This window comes from Sparus aurata, chromosome 23 (genome assembly GCF_900880675.1).
Source record: "Sparus aurata chromosome 23, fSpaAur1.1, whole genome shotgun sequence".
NCBI classification, from domain to species: domain Eukaryota; kingdom Metazoa; phylum Chordata; class Actinopteri; order Spariformes; family Sparidae; genus Sparus; species Sparus aurata.
The window spans coordinates 9,710,230-9,729,351 of record NC_044209.1 but is presented as its reverse complement, the minus strand read 5'-3'; the positions used below and the strand labels follow the sequence as shown (position 1 = coordinate 9,729,351).

The window sequence follows — 19,122 nt, the reverse complement described above, 5'->3', positions numbered from 1 at the left end:
ATTGTGTTGTTGATTAGCTGCAAAATGGTACAAAAATCCCTCTATTGACTGACTTTCTGTGCAAAATCTCACTCTGCCACGGCCTCAGGATATGAAAAATAGTTCATAATTTGGGATCCCACTCATTCAAAGACTTTTTTTACCATCGTAACCTCGTAACCTAATTTTTCACTAAAACATCTGGCGGGCCATATCGAACCCTTGACTCACAGGATGCACTATGGGTAACCGTGCTTGAATTCTAACTGTGACCACCAGGTTAATTCTTCCACATCATGTAGAAATTGTTGTTTTGTGCAATTTGTTGTCCGAGTGAAACACCACTGTCGTAAATACAAATCTCAGGCCTGTAACAATTTGTCAGACGCAATGTAGGTGCCAACTACAAACACAAATCATTACGTCATAACTAATATCTGCCTCATCCGTAAGATTTAACGGTTTTGCAAAAACGTGTGTGTGTATTTGTTCACTCCTGTGTTTTAGAGTAAACGCGTTCACTTTTTGTGTGGATTTGTGCACCTGTGTGTTTGTTTGTGTGTGTGTGTGTGTGTGTGTGTGTGTGTGTGTGTGTGTGTGTGTGTGTGTGTGTGCGCGCGTGTGTGTGTGTTTGCAAACACTAACATGCTTCCACATCACAGGCAGACCCCCCGCTGTTGTGCTGAGATGCATCAAAGCATCTGCAGGATAACTTCAGGCCGAGTCCCTCTAAGCCCGGACCAGCATTATAGTGGATTGGATTTAGGGGTGTGTGTGTGTGTGTGTGTGAGTGAGTGTATTTGCCCTGATCTCATTCTTCTTCAGGCTGCGAATGCCGGAAGAAGGAGGGATAACAGGACGCAGAGGACAGAAGGTTGCAGTTTGTTTTGGCTCTTGATTCCAAAGAAATCCTTCTCTTAAACATCTTTTCCTGAGCCGTTCGGGAGAAAACGCGAGCTGCTCAATTACGCCGGTGTCAGTCAAAACGGATGAAAACTTGAACTGAGACTTAGCACCACTTTGCCTGAAGTGTATTTCAAGGCAGCTAATTAAAAGAAGGAAGTCTCGCTGCACTGAAGTTACAGTAAATGATATCTCCCGGTCTGTTGAGGCGACGTTGAGACACATGAAGAGCCGTCATCAACAGGTGAGCTGTACAGGTTGTTTGTTTGAAAATGCCCTTTTCCATATTCTGCAAGAATCACCCTTCTCTGTGGGCTTCAGTGGGAGGCCCACTGTGGATCGGATGTTGATGCCTGGCATCCTCTTGCTCCCCTCCATTAGTAGCTAGAAGAGGTGTTATCAGCCAATCACCCGCCTCCCTCACATGCCCACCCATATCCTGGTCTGGTGAGGGTGCGTGCGTGTGTTACATTTGGTGTGTGCGTGCGTGTCCGCCCCCCTTTTTACTTTTTTTTACAATGCCACGGTCCTGTCATCCTCCTGCTCACACATTATAACCACTCAGAGTGTGTGAGGCCATTGTGTGTGTGTGTGTGTGTGTGTGTGTCATCCTGCAGCTGCACAGTGTTGCACTGCCTTGCGCTGTATCTGGTGTGAGTCTTGGATGTATCTTCGCATATAGGCAGCGAGGTTGTCAGTGTGAATATAAACAAAGTAATTGCACATAAAACCATGTAATTATCTTACCCGCAGATATTTAGGTCAATGTCATTAGCTCTCCTTGTATCGCAGAATGTTTGGCAACATCAAACAAGCAAAGGCTTCATGGACAAATTATGTTGTTCTAGTTTTCTTAAATCAAAGCTTCTCGGATGTGTCTGACAGTTTTTAAGATAAGAGCGTAGAGTTTATCTTAACCCTTTAAGATCAGACGCAGATGTCGATGTTGGCTGTAGCTTGTTATTTACTAGACATGAGTGGTATCATCTAAGTCTGATTAAAAGGGAAGTATATAATGGGACACAGCCAGCAGACACAAAGAATCTGGGAAAAAGCAATCAAAGTATGTGTTTCCACTTTGTAGGCAAAGCGAAGGTTGGCAAAAAGACATATACAGCAGCATTCATGTTGATCTCATTACGGAAATAATCACCGCACAAGACTTCATGATCGCTTTCTTTTTTTTAATCAATATTTCCCCTTTTGTTTTTAGAAAAAGAAACACTTACATTTAAAGCTCCAAAAACCCCAACACTTTCATTTACATGAGGCGACTCAGCACTTCGAGAAATAATACAGCATAAAACACTTTCCTCTTATTTGAAAACAAAAGGAAGTCCTGAGGGGGGAGTGGAGAGAAGGTATTTTCTGGTGATTCATCTTCTAAGTCTGATCTAAATGGTTTTCTCTCCTGTGTTTGTGACTTGAAAACTGGTGGGATATTTTTTAATAACCTTCTAATAATCTTTCTATTTTAAACCAAATTAATTTAAATAATGTAAGGGGGATTTTTTTCTTCCTTTTTTTTTTTTTACAGGTGAAACCAGGTGAAAAAGTTTTTCCAGGAAAACAAATCTTTCTACATTCCCATTGAAGAAAACATGGATGCTTTTATTGCTATTTAGAACATGGGGTAGTGATGCATGTCAGCCTCTTGCAGTCAAAATGGGCTTTTAAAAAAACAAACTTGAGGAAAAAAAACAAAAAATTCTCCTGCCAAACTTTTTTAACATTCAGTTAAATCCTTTTTGTTCCAATTGGTGGCACACGTACAAAATAAATGAATACATGTTTTATCTCTTGAATTTCTTTCACATACATTTTATTCCCCTATATTTGTTAAAGGGGAAATGATATTTAGAAAATATTTAAAATATTAATATTTCTATCCTTGCAAAACTTTTTTCCCCACCAGTTCTCAAGTGATAAACACAGGAGAGAAAACAATTTGGATCCAACTTTCTTCACTTGTCCCTCAGGGCTTCCATAGAAATTCCTCACAAGTTTGACAGAGTTAAAGTGTGTTTGGTACATCATGACAGGCACTTATCATACAAATTTCAACAAAAACACACATAAAAAGGTGAGTGAATCACACACATGTGATTGTAACTATACAGTTTTCAAACCAGGTCTGGCGTACAATACCTGACTGTATACTGGGATACTCCCATAAAACTTTATCTTAATGTTTAAAACCAAAATAACACATCAGCATTTGTACTAGATATCTGCAAAGAGTAAAGAAGAAAAACAAAATGCTTAAAATTTTTTCACAGAACGAGGATTTTCTCAGCACATTATGAAGGGATCTGTACAGTATGGGAACAGGTTCAGTATTTCAATGGGCTCCTGACGTGACCCAGGCTTTAAGACAGTCTTGGAAAAATGCAAACAAAGGCAGGAAATCAACAAGGCTGTAATCGACTAACACCTCACGCCATTTTGCATCCCCTCCAAATCAGGAAGTCATCAGTTAAACCTGCAAAATAGCGGACACAATGTGTCTACTGTATAACCAGGTAAATCAACTTAATGCGTAAAGTAAAAATATGATTACAAATGTACAGTATGTTGCAGTACGTTTGCATAGAGTTGTACTACGATGACTGCGTCTCAAGGTTTTTGACCTTATAACAGACATTTTGTCAGAAACAGAGTAAGTCACAGTTTAAGCAAACTGTATATGTGTTAAAATACATTTTCAGTGTCTAAACTGGTATTTTACAGCATATAAAATCTCAAAAGAGGAAGAGGACTTAAATCAACCACAATGGCAAAAGTACTGATACAGTACAGGACAGCCATCACCATTAAAATCTCTATGAAGAAGGTTTTTTATCTGACTGAATCATGTGTGAAGATTCCTAAAGCTTGCAGTTTCCTTTTCTGTGTATATGTAAACTTATTCTTTAGAACAAGTTCATACAGAGAGGGAGTCAGCTTGGCACTTTTCAAGACAAAGTGTTCGAATAAACTGTAAAAATAAGCCTGCTGTGACCGTACTGTATGTAAACATAAAGCAGTGAGCATGTCTGTGGAGCAGCGTCGTTCACGCACGATGCACCAACTCCACGTTTACATTCAAAAGGTTTCACGACAAAGGCCTTTGCGTGAAATCAGAATACAAAAGTGTGCATAACAATTTCTATAAAGTAGCATCGTGTCGCGTAAAAAAATAAGACACATGTGGCACATTCGGATGGCTCCTTTTTACAAAAACAGCTAAACATTCTGAACATGCAAAAAATATTAAATATCAATTTAATATTACTCTTTGAAATTGTTCCAAACAAACTGGACCATTCAAGTTTACTTTGTTATCGTAATCTGTGGGAATCACTATCGTACAACAGCTGAACATAAAGAAAAAACACATTTATACAGCAAAAGAAAACGTCTCAGAAACACTTAAAATCGCTGTGGTGTCGGTTCCAAAACAATATAAGTTAAAGGAGACCTATGACGCTTTTTTTTTGTTTGCTTTCCTTCAGCGTGCTACATAGGTTCATGTGCATATAAAAGGGTCTAGAAGGAGCTCCTCTCTCCGACTGAAAACACTCCCGAAGTACCTTAAATGCCTCGTCAGTAGCCCCGCCTTTAATCCTGTATCCTTGTGACATCATACTACATCACTGTGTCGCACATTTGCATAATTCATGTCTATATTCACGGTAGAAGTGAAGCCGACTGGAAGGTGAAAACTTGACAGAGCTGATAGGAGCCACGATGAGCAGTGCTGACTCAGGTGTGTGTGAGCTGACCAATCAGAGCAGACCTGGTATTCAGGTTCTTAAAATGATGAACCTGAAAATAAATATATGTCTCCGTCGTTAATAATGCACTCACTGCTTTTGCTTTGAAGAAGTTGTGTAGATTATTATTTCAGGGGCTCTTTAAAACACATACTTTTTTTAATCTAGTTGAATTACCTGAACGTTATCAAATCATGGAGCTCTTACACATTCTTATACACTACAATCAGACAATTGTTACCACAGCCTTGACTGTTGCAAAGTGCTCAATATGTTTTGCTTCACCTGAAGAAAGGGTGTGTACAGGACAGCCATCACCATTAAAATCTCTATGAAGAAGGTTTTTTATCCGACTGAATCACGTGTGAAGATTCCTAAAGCTGCAGTTTCCTTTTCTGTGTATATGTAAACTTATTCTTTAGAACAAGTTCATACAGAGAGGGAGTCAGCTTGGCTTTTCAGCTTTTCAAGACAGATGTTTGTGCTTATGCTTATGTTTGTGACGTCAATTCCATCAACACTAGATACAGCAGAGTGTCTCCAGATCATAACTTATTTCCAGATTGCGTCAAAACAGCATTTATTTTATTTATTTATTTAAGTTGTTAGAAAATCATTGTCTTTCAGGCTTAAATGTGGTTATTGATCAGCTTCACTGGTAAACTATTGATTATCTTTACAAAAAAAGGCAAATAAGGTCTTGCGGTCCAATTAGGAGAAGGTCAAATAACCCGATACATTTCTCTACTGTAACCTGGTGTCTGTGACAGAGAGTGATGAGATTCATTTATATGAAAGCAACCGGTTAAAAGTGAGTCGTTAATGATCGGGTCCAAAATCCACAAAAGTCCCTATAATGTGTCGACTAAACTGTTGTTGAAGAAGGCAAGAGCAGACGTAGGACCTGCCTAATAAGAGTCTGCTCAAAGATCAATATCACAGCATGTAAATAAAATAAATAAAAGGTCAAAGTGCTTGAAGATTCAATAAAACAGTGTGTGAGAAGACACAGACGGAGTGCTCTAATTAGATACTGAAGCCTCAGCAATCAATGACATGATTCTGTGCGTGTGTGCAACTGTTTGTGTCCCGGCCGCTGCAGGCTAGAGGCAGGAGTCCCAGTGTATCTGCAGGTCATAAGTGTCCAGGAAGTCCGTGGAAAAGACACTAGGAGGCGTCTGGGGGCCGAGTGGGGCCAGCGCGGGGGTTTCCTCTCCCCTCACTTCTCCGATGGTGAGGTCCAACCAGTCCATACTGTCCAGCCTGGGCTCCCCCTCCAGTGCCAGGTCGGAGGTATCCATGGGAGACAGGGGATGGTCCAGGATGCTGGGGGTGCACAGCATTTGACTGTGCAGGTCATCGATCAAAGTCAACGCACCACCGGGCTCCACCCCCAGGAGAGGCTTGCCGGTGGTGCTTTCGAGAAAGTCCTCCAGGCGTCCGCTCCCGGCGTCACCCAGGTGTCGTCTGTCTTCTGCGGCGTCCGTGAGAGTCCGGAGCTCGGACAGCACCGAGGGGGGCGAATGCGGGGTGTCATGGCTGGTAGGGACGGGGGGCGATAGCAAGAGCTGGAGAGGAGAGGGAGGAGGAGAGTGTGGATCCAGAGAAGGGTCTGGTGCTGGTGTGAAGGTGGGCGACATTTCTGAAGGGAAAAACACAGAATTCAACGTCACTCCCAGTTAGGCGATACAACAGTTTCACGTCCCAAACGTAAACATAAATGCGATTCACGGCATTTTCCCATATTCATTGAAATATTCTTAAAATTGCACTTTAACCTTACATTTCTTTTAGGAAACTAATATTTTCATCCCTGTTATTTTGTAGCTTGGAATCTGTAGCATTTACACACGTCTGATTTAACTTGGTTTTGTTGGGGATACAATATTCGAGGCGAGCCTTCGGTCATGGAGACGGGCTTAGGGAATTCAAAACAAATCAGGAGTGTTTCCTGATTTATACAGGATCTGTGGTAACATCTTTTACCCCCTAATACCCCGTCCCAATACAAGAAATCTACAGATTTCTTGTATTGGTTGCTGTCACATGAAACATGAGTTTTACAATCAGATTTTGCACTGCACTTACAATAAATGTAATAATGTGTTCGTTTTTTATTCAAAGACTTTCTGTAACCACAGCTGTGCGCCAGCTGTTTATAAAAAGTCTGCAACAATAACAAAAAATACTTTGTTATTGATGTCGAAAAAACCCTTTATGTTCTCACAAGAGGTATCAAATATAGCTGTTCTGTTCATTTCTGGCACCGTGAAAACCTTATGAGCAAATAAGAAAATGTTACTACACGATGAACAGAGCGGACAGTGTTACTGCGTCTTACCTCCTCTCTGCAAGATGATGTCAATGAAATCATCTTCATGCTCTGTATCCTGAGGACAGACACAAAGAAGAAACATGATTGCCTTTAAAATTGTGTGTAAAATCAGCACAACGCACAACATGAGCACCTGATGCGAGATGGCATGACGCAAAACATGACATTTTAAAATACATTTCAGTTTAAATATTCAAATTAGAAAATTCTGCAGTATTATGCCAGTCTTAACTGTATTGTTTTTCTGGGATTCCTCCTTGTTCCACTACAGAGATTGTGTATGTTACTCTTACTACAGTTTGAATTGTGGTGTTTCGGCAAAAGCAAAGAAAGAATAAAGGAGGATGCTGCACCTATAGAATAAAAAAATTGTATGATATGATTTCTGATGTCTTTTTAATAGAAAGTTTCACCTTCGTCATGAGGCTTAAAGAAATTGAAGGAATTTGGGAGTCGTGGAAAATGTATACCTTTTCAAACGCTGTTATTTTGTTAAATATGGTTATTGAAGAATATTTCCCTCTTTCTTTTTCCTCAAATAAAAAACATCCTATTTCTATGTTCTGTATTTACTCAGCATAAAGCTGGAGAAAAAGGACAACTGCAAAGAGATGGTATTAACTATTGCAATGACATGATTCCAAATAAAGGGTAAAATAAGAAAATTATAGTACGGTTTGAAAACACCCCTGAAGGCAGTAAAAATCACTCATTTTGAGATAGTAAACAAACTATTCATTTCGCACAATGACACAACAGACATTCAGTGCGTCATACTTTATTATCAGGCGATGAGGCAGTGGTCTTAATGGAAGCTGGAGACAGAGGACTGAACAAGGCGTCCAGACCGGGACACAGCTCCTAGAGGAGAGGAAGGAAACAACGTGATGGAAACATTCACTTTTCCAAAGCCAGACATGGGCTGATGTTAGATATTTGTTATCAGAAAATCCTTTCGACAACGTGACGGGCTGACACAAGTCACCTTGAGAGATCATCCATGTCTTGTGGCGATTACTTACAATTTGAGGGGAAGGTGATGAGGTGTCTTTCCCTGAGGGGGTGGTCTCCTGGTCCTGGAAGAAAGGCTGCAGACTGGGAGGGGCTGACAAACAATGAGAGGGGACCTGCTGCGGCTGGTCTGCAGACACCTGAAGTCCTCTGTTCTGTGGCTGCAAATCATTGAAAAGAGTTACAGGGGAACGCTGCTAGGCGTTTCAGTAATACATTCCCTCCTTCGACTTTATTCTTACTGAATTCCCTACAACACATTTATTAGTACATGGAACTCGAACAGGGATTATAAACTTGCACTTGAAAGCCTCCTTCGTTAACCTTTAGCCGACTGCCACCGCTTTATTAAGGGAGTCATAGGAGGGGTAAAAAAGAAAAAAAGATCGGGAAAGACTGCTGACCACAGCAACCAGCGCTCCACTAAATCCTGACATTTTTCGACTGCTGCGACACACCTGCACTCATTGACTGATGCCGTACGACTCAATTAACCGGGACGCGACGGCATCTTTGTTCCTCCTTCGTTAACAACATAAATCATAGTAATGGAGGATGTCGTTAGAGTAATTAGCAAAGCAATAATAATCAGCATGGTGATAGTGTCAGACAGCCTTATCAAAGGAGCGCTGTCAGTGTCTCAAACAGCATACATCATTAACTCCCACGGCTGCTGGACTCACTGCAGCAGTTCTCCCTCGCCCTCGTGTTTCTCGCCCTCTTTATGGGGCATTAACAGACTGCTCTTCGATGACGGGAGAAAAGAGTCTCCGGTGCTCTCGGTCAGGACTGAAATGTGAGTGTTTCATGAATTGTGTAAAAGCGATGTGTGAACATTTAAAATGTTTCTGCATGACTCTTCAAGTAGCTAGTTTTGGTTTTTTCTGCTCAGGTTTTGTGCAATGATTGTCCAGTTACTTTGAATCTAGCTGCGTAGTAAGATCATCTCTGTCTTGACTTAATCCTCACCTTTGTCTTTTGTTGTTTCAGAAATCCCACATGCTCGCTCTTTTTGGTTTGATTATCAGCTTTCGGCAGCTGATCGGGGTGGTGGTCAGTGAGCTTGACTGGAGCGGACTGCAGTCGCTGGAAACAAAGGAACAGTTGGAGCAGTGCAGTTAGTATTAGGGTTGTTAATTTGAATACAACAATAAGAACAGTACATCAGAATCAGTCTTTGCATTCACACACTAAAGTTTTTACATTTGACTATATTGGCATTTATTATGTTGGAGACTGTGTACCTCTGATGCCTCATTTCCACATAGTGTGTGATAACAGACGTACGGCCTGAGTGTTCAACGCAGGGAAATGCATTTCTTTACAGATGGATAGAAACACCACTGTACACAAATGAGAGAGGCTGATTTTTCAGTTTGTATGAAACCCCGACCCACCCTCAAATGTCAATAGCATTATTAGAGAGTAAAAAAAATCGACATATAGCCCAATATTCACACTTTTTTGCAATTATACCTTAAATGTGGCTAACCAACACTTGAAAAACATATTTATTGGAGGCAGGATATGTCACTGTTGACAATAACTTCAATATTTATGCATTATAATGCAAATGGAGCATTATTGAGACAAAAACAGGACAATAAATGCATGCTGACAAGTAGGTAAGGAGGTTTGCCTTGCCAGGTGTGTAGCCAGTTTTCTGAAATATTTTGTGAAAAGATGTATAAACCACAAACTTTATGCGCACACTCAGTTATATCTAACACAGCTAACACTGTTAGCCAATTACACCATTGAACTTTTGATGTAGAAAAAACAGTATATATAAAGCTGTATTACCGTACATTCATCAATCAGTTAGCTAATTTCTTTTATTACTCACTTCAGTCCATCCAAAATCTTAACACTTTTCTGCGTACCCAAGGTCTAATCTGGGCTGAAACATTTTTTAAAATAAAAAGAAAACACCAGGCAGAGTTTTGCTATCAGACAGAGCGATGGTGAAGCGAGGCGTAATTTGGTTAAACTGGTCATGCTTCTCTACTACCATATATGCAAATGGTCAGAAGCACACGCTGTCCACACATTCTTCAGGAATAAGCAATAAAATACAGTTTTTCTTTTTTTGATATGAACAAACAAGTGGACTGATGATGGTGACTCTGGTACCTGCAGTGTGATTTGATTGGTTGCTTTGGTCTGAGGCGCATAGGTTCTTTGGTTCTCAGGGATGTGATTGGTCAGTGCGATCAGGAAGTGGTTACCGTTGCTGTCGGTGACCAGAGTCGGGGTGGAGTTACCCTTAAGGAGATCCAGTGGGAGGGAGGAGGCGGAGCCTGATTGCTGGTTAAGGTACGTTTGAGAGACCTGACCAGAACAGAAAACAACTTTTAAAGAACGAATCTCGAAGGCGAGGTCTGTGTACTGTGAATGAAACTGTAGAAAACATTCCTGACCTGCGGCGCCTGCTGTTGCACCGTTTGTTGCTTCCGTTGTATCTGAATCTGTTGCAGTTGTTTCGTCTGCTGATGCTGCTTCTTATTTTGCTGCTGTAGAAACGTCTTTTGTTGCTTCAGTAGGATCTGTTGCTTCAGCTGCATCTGCTGCTGATGTTGTTTAGACGGCTGTTGTTGCTGTAGTTGTTTTAGCTGCTGTTTGTGAGATTTCTTCTTTCTCTGCTGGGCGAGTTTCTGGTGATTCTCCAGCGTCTGACCGCAGTTCTGAATCATCCTCTGCTGGTTCTGAATGTTATGCTGCTGCTGTAGCAAAAGTTTCTGTATGGCCTGTTGCTGAGCAAACTGCAGAGTGGTTTGCTGGAGACATATATGTGGCTGTTTTTTCTGTGTGCTCATCTGCTCTGGCTTCATTTGCGCATCCTGACTTTGGTTGGAAGATTTTGGCAATCTGTGACTGTCTGGTAATTGAGTAGTAATCTGGGACACAACTTCTTCTGCCTCGATGGCCTCCTGTTTGACAGTTACCTTGGTGACATCCATCTCAGATGAAAGGGATGATGATGGACGGGATAATGGCGGATTCCCAAACGTGAGAGGGACACTGGGCTTATCGGGAGGCTCTTGTTTAACTCTTACGAGAACCAGCGGCTCTGGACCTCGTCCTCCGTTTTTCCCTTGCTCCAGCTGCATCCTCAACACCTCCACCAGCCTCTGCTTCTGCCTCAGCATCCTGGTCAACTCCTCTATCTGCCTGTCTTTCTCCTGCAGCATCCTGTCTTTGTCCACAGTCACTCCTGGGGCTGTGGTTGTAGTGGTGAGGCAGTTTGTTGGGAGCAGACAATGTTTCTGTAGAGAGGCTGCCTTTAAAGAGAACTGACAGGGTGCTGGGGTGGAGCACTTCGGCTCCTCTTTAATGTTAATTGGAAGCTGAGCAGCTGAACAGGGCTGATGGCTCAGCTGGGTGAGAGGTGAACTCATCTGGACAGAGAGATGAAAAATTAAAAAAGGTTAGCATAGGGAGCCTTTAAAATGAACATAAGTGCAACAGCTGGAGACTAAAATCACATTTCCTAGTGTGTAAACAAGAGTCTATCACCAGGCTCAAGCTGAATGCTAACATCTGTATGCTAGTAGGTTCAACGAAAAAGGTGACGTGCTGATGTTTGACGTTTTCACCATCATAGTTTAGCTTGTTAGCGTACCAACATCTGCTGATTAGCACTCAACACAAAGTACAGCTGAGGATGATGAGAAGGTAATTAGTTACCATAGATTTGCGGCACTGGAAGAAAAATTCATCCAGAGAGTGATTAACACTTTCGTACCAAATCTGATTGCAGTCCATCCAACAATTGTTTAGATATTTCTCTCAAAACCACAAATGTCAACTTCATGGTGGCACCGGCTAAAAGACAGGAGATCACTAAAGTCAAGAGGGATTCGTCCTCTGGGAACCACGAATGTCCGTCCAATATTTCCTGCTGATCCATCTGATGACTGATATTTCAGTCTGGACCAAAGCAGCGGACACAGTGACGCCACCATCTCCACCTCCACGCCACCAACATGTCTGAAAAGGTGTTTTGACTGCACTCTAAAGTGTGCCGTGATTTCTGTGCTTAAACTTTGCTATTAACGAAACACCGATGTTGTACTTCATGCATTAATGATATATAAGTAGTACATCATAAAATATTCTTCACTACAGTTAAGTGCACTTGACTGTGCTATTTTTAGACACCATTATATCATAACTGTAATATATTTAAATGTAAATGGACTAAAATGCATTTACTATGGCCAACGTTTAATGGAATGACTATTTCAGGTATGACCTTGAAGTATACTGACAAGGATATGCAATATATTAATAGCATGTTAAAGATATTGGGTATTATAATATAAGTCCATAACATCATAATAGTTAAATAAAAGTTAAATGCACCTCGTGATGATTAAATGTAGCACAAGGATTTCTCAACTAGTTATGACACAGTCTCGACTTCATACTGATGCCTCTATTTGACCTACATATGCAAACAAGACCACCAACGACAAGATCGGCTATTTCTTTATAGTTATTATAGTTATTTGTTAGTCACCAGGTGGGATTCCAACTTCTCTGGGTCAGACAAGTCATATAATTAAAACTATTTGAGTTGAGTGCTGACGGGGGGTCTCACAGCCTGAGGAAAGAACCTGCTCTGTAGTCTGGTGGTACGGCACTAAAAGAGAGTTCATTTTGTTTTCATTTTCATCCACGGCGGCCCCCAAGAATCAACAAAAAACTAAGTATGTCACCTTGTATTACTTATATATTGTTAATACATGAGTACTAAGCCAAGTATATTATTAGTGTAATCTGAAGTTTACTTAATATACCAAAAATGACTACAAGTAAGTATATTTTTTTGCAAGGGTACATTTAAATACCAAATTGCTGTGTTTCAGCTGACTGATCTTCACTGTGCGCGATCTGAAGCTGTATATCAATAACCAAACTTATAAGAATAGTGACACGTTTAAACACAGTTCTGGGGTTCTCAGATCGTGTCAGTCTATTAGAAGAGCAACAAAATAATTCGGACCATTTCCCCCAAGGTGTTGCTGTTGAAGCTGGTGTCCTCTGGGCTCAGGGCACCTGGCGAGCGGTCAGAGGGGGTGAGCGAGATGTTTCGGGGGGAGGCGGTGCCACCACAGCTGCGGAGCTGCTGAGACGTGGCTACGGCCGGGGTGCTGCCTGCATCAGCTGTAAAGGAAGGGAGACGTGACGTGACGCAGACAGTAAAAAGATAAAACATTATCTACACCGTTTTCTTCGTTATGGTCCAACACTTGAACACATAATTTAAGTAAGGAGTGAAGGCACACTGGAAGAAGAGCAGGTATATCTTCTGTTCACCTGAGTGAGCGGTCAGAGAAGCCTGATGGCACTGGAACTGAAACTGTTGCTGCAGTGTGTTGTTGGTGGTGGTTGCAGCAGTCATGGAGGGCTCGCCTGCTCCTTCAGCCCCTGGCCCTGTGGTACCCCCTGCTGCCAGAGAGGAGGTAGTGTCACTGCCTCCGTTCAGTTCCAGGTAGGTCCTCAGCCTCTCAAGGAGGTCGTTTTTGGTGCCAGAGACCGGCAAGCTCCGCAGCTTCAGCTCGTACTTCAGTTCCGCGACCTGACAGAAGACAGAGTAGAAGAGAAATTGAGTTTGAAGGGAGGGAGTGAGGGAAGGTGAAGAGATGAGGGTAAAGATCAGAGGAGAATTAAAAGGGATGAAAGGAAACAAGAAGAGAGGAAACGAAAAGACAGAGCGATCAATCACTGTCCTGTTCTTTGTCAGCTCCTGAGTTGGCAAGCCACTTTTCAGTGACAAAGTTTTGTTAACAGAGACTCTTTTACATATGCCAACTTCTATCCACCAATTACTCCATCGACTCGCCGAGAGCCGTTAGTCTCACTTCTCTTCGATTTGTATGCCGTTGTGCTGCTGACCTTCATTTCATCCAGGTTCGGAGGTAGAGACACCGGTTTTGTCCCACCCAAAGGGGCGGAACTCTGACAGCTGTGACTGCCCTGGTTCGTTGGTGTTGTTGTAGGGGCGGCGACAGGTCGAGGCGGGGAGGAGGCGATCATGGGATTGGAGGAGGAAGAGGAAGATGGCTGCTGATCTGCCTGAGGTCTGTTTGAGGAAAAAGTCAGAGAGGGGAAAAGATCAGTGATCGTGGTAGTTCAGACGACTGAATTAAACTTTCACACAGTCTCCTCAGTTCAAAGCACCACGCTGAGTTTCGATTCATCTTGCTGTATATACATTTGTTTGAAACGTGCTGCAAGGCGAATCTCCCCTATCTCACGCAGAGAAACGTCTCCTTAAAGCTCACTCAAAAACGTACTTGGGTGGTGCAGGCAGGATGGCGTGGTAGTTGTAGTGCTGCTGCTGCTGGTTGAGGATCTGAAGCTGCAGGAAGAGCTGCTGCTGCTGGAGGATTTTGGCATAAGATGAGTCCAGATGGGGAGGAGGCTCTTTATCTCCCTTCTGGTCAGGAGGGATGTACTGGTGGTACTTCAACTTTTTAATCTAGGAGGAACACGTCGACAACGCAACAGGTGATCGTTTCAGAACTAGCATTTACTACCTTGTCTGGTATTAGCAACAATAATATTCGCATGTCTAAAAACAGGGACAAATATGCACCTTTGGCTTGTTGTCCTTAGGTTTCTTGTGTTTTTGGGCAGAGCGGTCACAGTTCTGTTTAGGCTGGTACTGAAAAAAAGGAGTTAGGTGCACACTGTCAACCATTACTTCTGCATTATATTTTTGACCACTTGAGGGCAGCACAACTAGCTGTACACAAACATCTACATAATACAACCTTAAAGAAAGCTGATAAGACATTTTTGTTGGTGAACAGTTGCCCATTCACACACCCAGTTGAGTCAGAGCAGCGTAACTACTCATGTTCTGTCTACCTGAGTATAAGTTGAGTATTTTTTACCATTAAACCAAAACAATGAGCTGAAAGACACTAAAACGATCTGTATCTCTGAGGAGAACTACAGAGACTGGTGATAATTTTCTATTACTTATCTTTGTGTTCCAAGTTCTGTTCGTCACATCGAGAGACCCCTTTGTAATTACATACAGCCATTTGATCCATTATAAACATATTGATTAGAGCAACTTTAAATCTAAATACAGTTCACACATTTCATTATAAACCTTTACTGCTTGGTTGGCCTTGACATACTGTGTGTCACTTACCTTTATCTGTGAGATCGTCCTCTGGGCCGGTGGTCCTGCTGTCCCATTGGTCAGCTTTAATGAGGGGGAGGAGCCAGAGATTGGTGGTAGAGGAGGAGGAACAGGAGGAGGTGCCTGATTGATAAGATGACAGCATACATGATACGTGATATAACCGCAAATGACCACTGGATTTTGTTTACCGATCAGTATCAGCCTCAAAATTCCTCTATTGTTCTATGTATTCGCTATGACTAAAAGTGTGGCACTCATCCCCATCCTCCAAAATGGGTTTCTGCTTGTCCTGGAATTCATTTGTACTCATGTTTTACTATCTTGCATCCGTGATTTACAAAATGTTAGTTGCACTGTGTCTCCCTCTTTCTTGAGTGATCCTACCTGATTAGGAGATGGGAAGCTGCTCCGGGTCAGTGTCTCTGGTGGAGAGGGCAGAGGCAGCAGGCCCAGAGGACTCTCCTGGCTCACCGGCAGTTCTGGAGACAGACTGTAGTTGCTGTCTTCGTCACATGACGAGTTATCACCTGAAGCCTTCGGAAACTGTGTCTCTGAGAAGGGAGTGGAGGGGTTGTGGGAGGAGGAAGAGAGGGGTAAAAACAGGAGCACTTTATTTAACAAAAACGATGGCATGCTACTGCATATGTGCCTCCTTGCCTCCTTGTGTCTGCCTGTCTGGCTTGTGTACATCCCTACAAAGCCAAGCTTTCATCACCTGTATTTACAGGTGTCGAGCCAGTGGATTCCTCCCAACCATCCAAACATACAGCAATGTGCCAAAAAACTGCCAAACTAAAGTCAGCCAAAATTGTCACCACCGTCCATAACCATCAACCAGTGCATTTATGCACTAGCTGCTGCAGGGTAGCTTTAATTCATCCTCTCTGTCTGCACATCACGTCCATTAACGCAACTTTGAGATGATTTCTTTACTGATATATTTAGTCCTCGGTGTGGCCAGGATGAGCCAAGCCTCATCCCGGTGATAGTTTTCATTCATCTAAGTTCACTCACAGTGCAGCCAAGTAAGGCTGGCTGCCTCATTCACACTGTTCTTATGTGACAGATGGCATCTCTTGAAGGAAAGATGTTACGCTCAGAGTTCTGGAGGATCACTGGCATATGCAATTTATGCTCTGGATGCATTAACTGTTTTGTGAAGGCTCCTCCTGTTTATGCCAGCCTTCTGTGCTGCTACTGATCTGTTCATTTACTAAATGTTTTCTAAGCAACAAACAAACATGGCCAAACAATATCTAAACGGGACTCCATCTGGAGAATAAACACCTGGAGTCACTTCAGATTCTGCGCAAATCCAGAACTGTTAACTGATGGGAGGAGAGCTGAGAGATTATAACTTTTGGTAGTAAAGCGTTGAAATTGCTCAACTCCTTTTTATTAACCTGATTGCAGCAGTGATCTGTGGAGCTGACCTACTTCTTTGGATGTTTATTCACCTTTAATTCTGTCTCGCCCTCTAGCGCATCGTATTTGTATTCGTATTTGTATTTGTCATAATGTGGAGTACACAACTCAAGAAAACATTATACCAGAAGTCTGGCCATTTTTAGACGGTCCTCTGTGACAGTAAATGTCTTTGGTGTGTCTCTCATAGCTCAAGATGACGTCCTCAAATATCTTGTTTTGTCCACAACCCAAACTGACATCACAGAAGTAGCTGTGGCAAAGGCTAAATGTTGCGTCGTCTCCTGTCCCGTGTCTCATCCAAATAAGCGCATTTAAACACACCGCAAAGGCTACAGCTGACGGCCAACAAGCTCCTATTCTCTGCGTCTACGTGAAATGAAAATACCTCTCGGCACTCTTTGACACCACTCTCGCTACTATACCCTCTCCTAATCGAGAATACGTCTGATAAAAAAAGTGGCAAATAGCACTGGGGATGAGGCTGCGGCTAAGAAAATAACTGAGGGATTATTCCACAGTGAAAATAGTTGTCAGCTGCAGCCAAATAAAACAAATGTCGCAAAATTAAGCCAAAGAAGACAAATGTTCAGTTGTCCTCGAGCACAGGAGTGAATCCAGGCAGCGGTCCTCCTGATAATTCTCCCCTCAGGCGTATCATATAATCATGTAATTATTATGCAGACTTTTGAGTCTTTACAGGGATTTGGGGAATAAAGTTACCTGCTGTACGAGGACAGAGGCTTTCCCTTTTACTGCTGGATATGCGTTATTTAATTACAGAAGCTGCGATGGGCTGCAGCAGACGGCTATGCAAAACAAACCGCTGGCCATTAATTCGCCATCAGCAGGCAATGATGAAAAGACAACATGGGGCTGATTTAATACCCTCTGATCCAATAACGTGATGACTTACCCACCGCTGCGCCGCGCCAGTGTGAGTCTAGGTGTCGTGCTTTTTTTGCTGTGTGTTTGGATCTTTGCATGTCGGGCCTGTGTTACTCTTGTGTTCCCGGCGCTCCTGCACCAAGTCCTGGTAATGCAATTGTGTTTATTGTGCAGCGGCGACAGAGATGGATAATCCACTGACAGCGTACGTTATTGAATTTCGGCCTCCTTCGCTCCGCACATCGCTCAACCAGCTGGACCCACTGTCTCTGATCTCATCATGTAATGTCTGGCGGAAAAAAGCCACTGGACTACAGATACACAATAAATGTTAGATAGCGCCACTCCTCTCTTTTCTTTTATAGTGGATGTTGTAATGGGAAAGGGTGGAATTGGGGTCGTTATATCCGTCACAATGCGCAAATTGCATCTGAGTGAAATCATATTCATTAATTTAGAGTCCTAAAGTTTCAATTAGTATTTAATTGTACTAATAAAAAGATAAAGTGCTTCATTAACAGACACAGTGCTCATTTAAACAGCAGTGGAGGAAGACACATCTCCACTTCTCGTCTGGCAAGATAACCTAGTTTCATCATGGAAGGATGAATACTCAGGTGGGGGAGTTTGTGTGTGTGATGTGATAGTTGTCTACTGAACATATTGGTTATGAATGTGTATTTGTTTTTTGTTTTGAGCACAGCTGAGGCATCTGAGAAGGGAGCATCAGTATGTTCATGATAACAAGAGGCGGGAGGCCAGGAGGGACATCCTGTCAGGAGCCTTACACTGTGTGGGTGTGTTTTGATAGATCACACTTTATATTGTTCTATTCAATTTATACTACACCTCTCTTCTCCACACACATGCAGGGTATTGTTTATTGTTTGTTTGATTTATTCTATAAAGTAGAAAGATGCAATTATCTTTTTTAAATTGGTGCAAAGAAAACAGAGAAGAGGAGCTGTGATGTACTGCGAGTTGTGCTTCATGGCAGGTTTAAGTATTTTAGGAAATTACTAGTGGTGAAATTCTGAGTAAATGCCAATGTTTTTTTTTAGGTGTTATTATCTCCAGCCAGGAGGTTGTGTTTTAGTTGGCTGGTTTGTCAACAGCATTGCATAAAAACTATTAAACAGATTTTCTACCAAACTTTGATGGAGGATGGGTCTCGGCCCAGAATAGATCTGTAATCTTACTGCTGTTCTGTGCTAGCTAGTTCCGCCGTCAGCTTAATCAAATGTAAATAAGTCAACCACGAAGTCGAGCTTATAATTGGCTCCGCTCATCAGAAGTAATTGTAAGAGGAGTTAATTGTAGTCCAGCTGAAGAGGGCAACAGTCCAAGAAACAGAAATAACTGTAGAAACACTGTTTGTCTTGGATGGATTCCATTAGTCATTTAGAGACCCTGTGGGAGTGTGAAATCCATCGAAGAGCTGGCTTGGCTTACCTATGATGGCCTGTTTAATGCTGGAGTGAACGGGCAGGATGTTTTTATGGATCAGCTCCATGGGCCCCGGCCGGTGGGAGATCTTATCGTTCAAATCATCAGCGAGCCGGGCTCTCTTCAGCTGCAGCTGCTTGGCCTGAAGTGACGGCTCCGCTGACGTCTCTGGAAGCAGGCAAAAAAAACCAAACAATGGACATTTTTGCGAGGAT

General features: G+C 42.3%; 1 protein-coding gene across 5 annotated transcripts in view; it reads right to left on the bottom strand.

Annotated features, from left to right (window-relative positions):
* Positions 1 to 2,320: 2,320 nt before the first annotated feature.
* The window catches only part of LOC115575731 (myocardin-related transcription factor A-like), a 49,147-nt gene continuing 32,345 nt past the window's right edge, over positions 2,321 to 19,122 (bottom strand). For 4 of the 5 annotated variants that reach the window (XM_030407990.1, XM_030407992.1, XM_030407993.1 and 1 more), the window contains 15 exons: positions 18,914 to 19,075; positions 15,533 to 15,699; positions 15,155 to 15,268; positions 14,588 to 14,656; positions 14,286 to 14,470; positions 13,885 to 14,071; positions 13,306 to 13,567; positions 12,992 to 13,152; positions 10,404 to 11,381; positions 10,117 to 10,314; positions 8,953 to 9,069; positions 7,995 to 8,144; positions 7,750 to 7,833; positions 6,979 to 7,027; positions 2,321 to 6,279 (listed from right to left, as the gene is read on the bottom strand). In XM_030407990.1, the coding sequence (XP_030263850.1) occupies positions 5,741 to 6,279; positions 6,979 to 7,027; positions 7,750 to 7,833; positions 7,995 to 8,144; positions 8,953 to 9,069; positions 10,117 to 10,314; positions 10,404 to 11,381; positions 12,992 to 13,152; positions 13,306 to 13,567; positions 13,885 to 14,071; positions 14,286 to 14,470; positions 14,588 to 14,656; positions 15,155 to 15,268; positions 15,533 to 15,699; positions 18,914 to 19,075 (3,422 nt within the window). In that variant the 3' untranslated portion in view covers positions 2,321 to 5,740. The remainder of the gene's footprint in view (positions 6,280 to 6,978; positions 7,028 to 7,749; positions 7,834 to 7,994; positions 8,145 to 8,952; positions 9,070 to 10,116; positions 10,315 to 10,403; positions 11,382 to 12,991; positions 13,153 to 13,305; positions 13,568 to 13,884; positions 14,072 to 14,285; positions 14,471 to 14,587; positions 14,657 to 15,154; positions 15,269 to 15,532; positions 15,700 to 18,913; positions 19,076 to 19,122) is intronic. The other variant, XM_030407989.1, reaches the window with a different exon arrangement.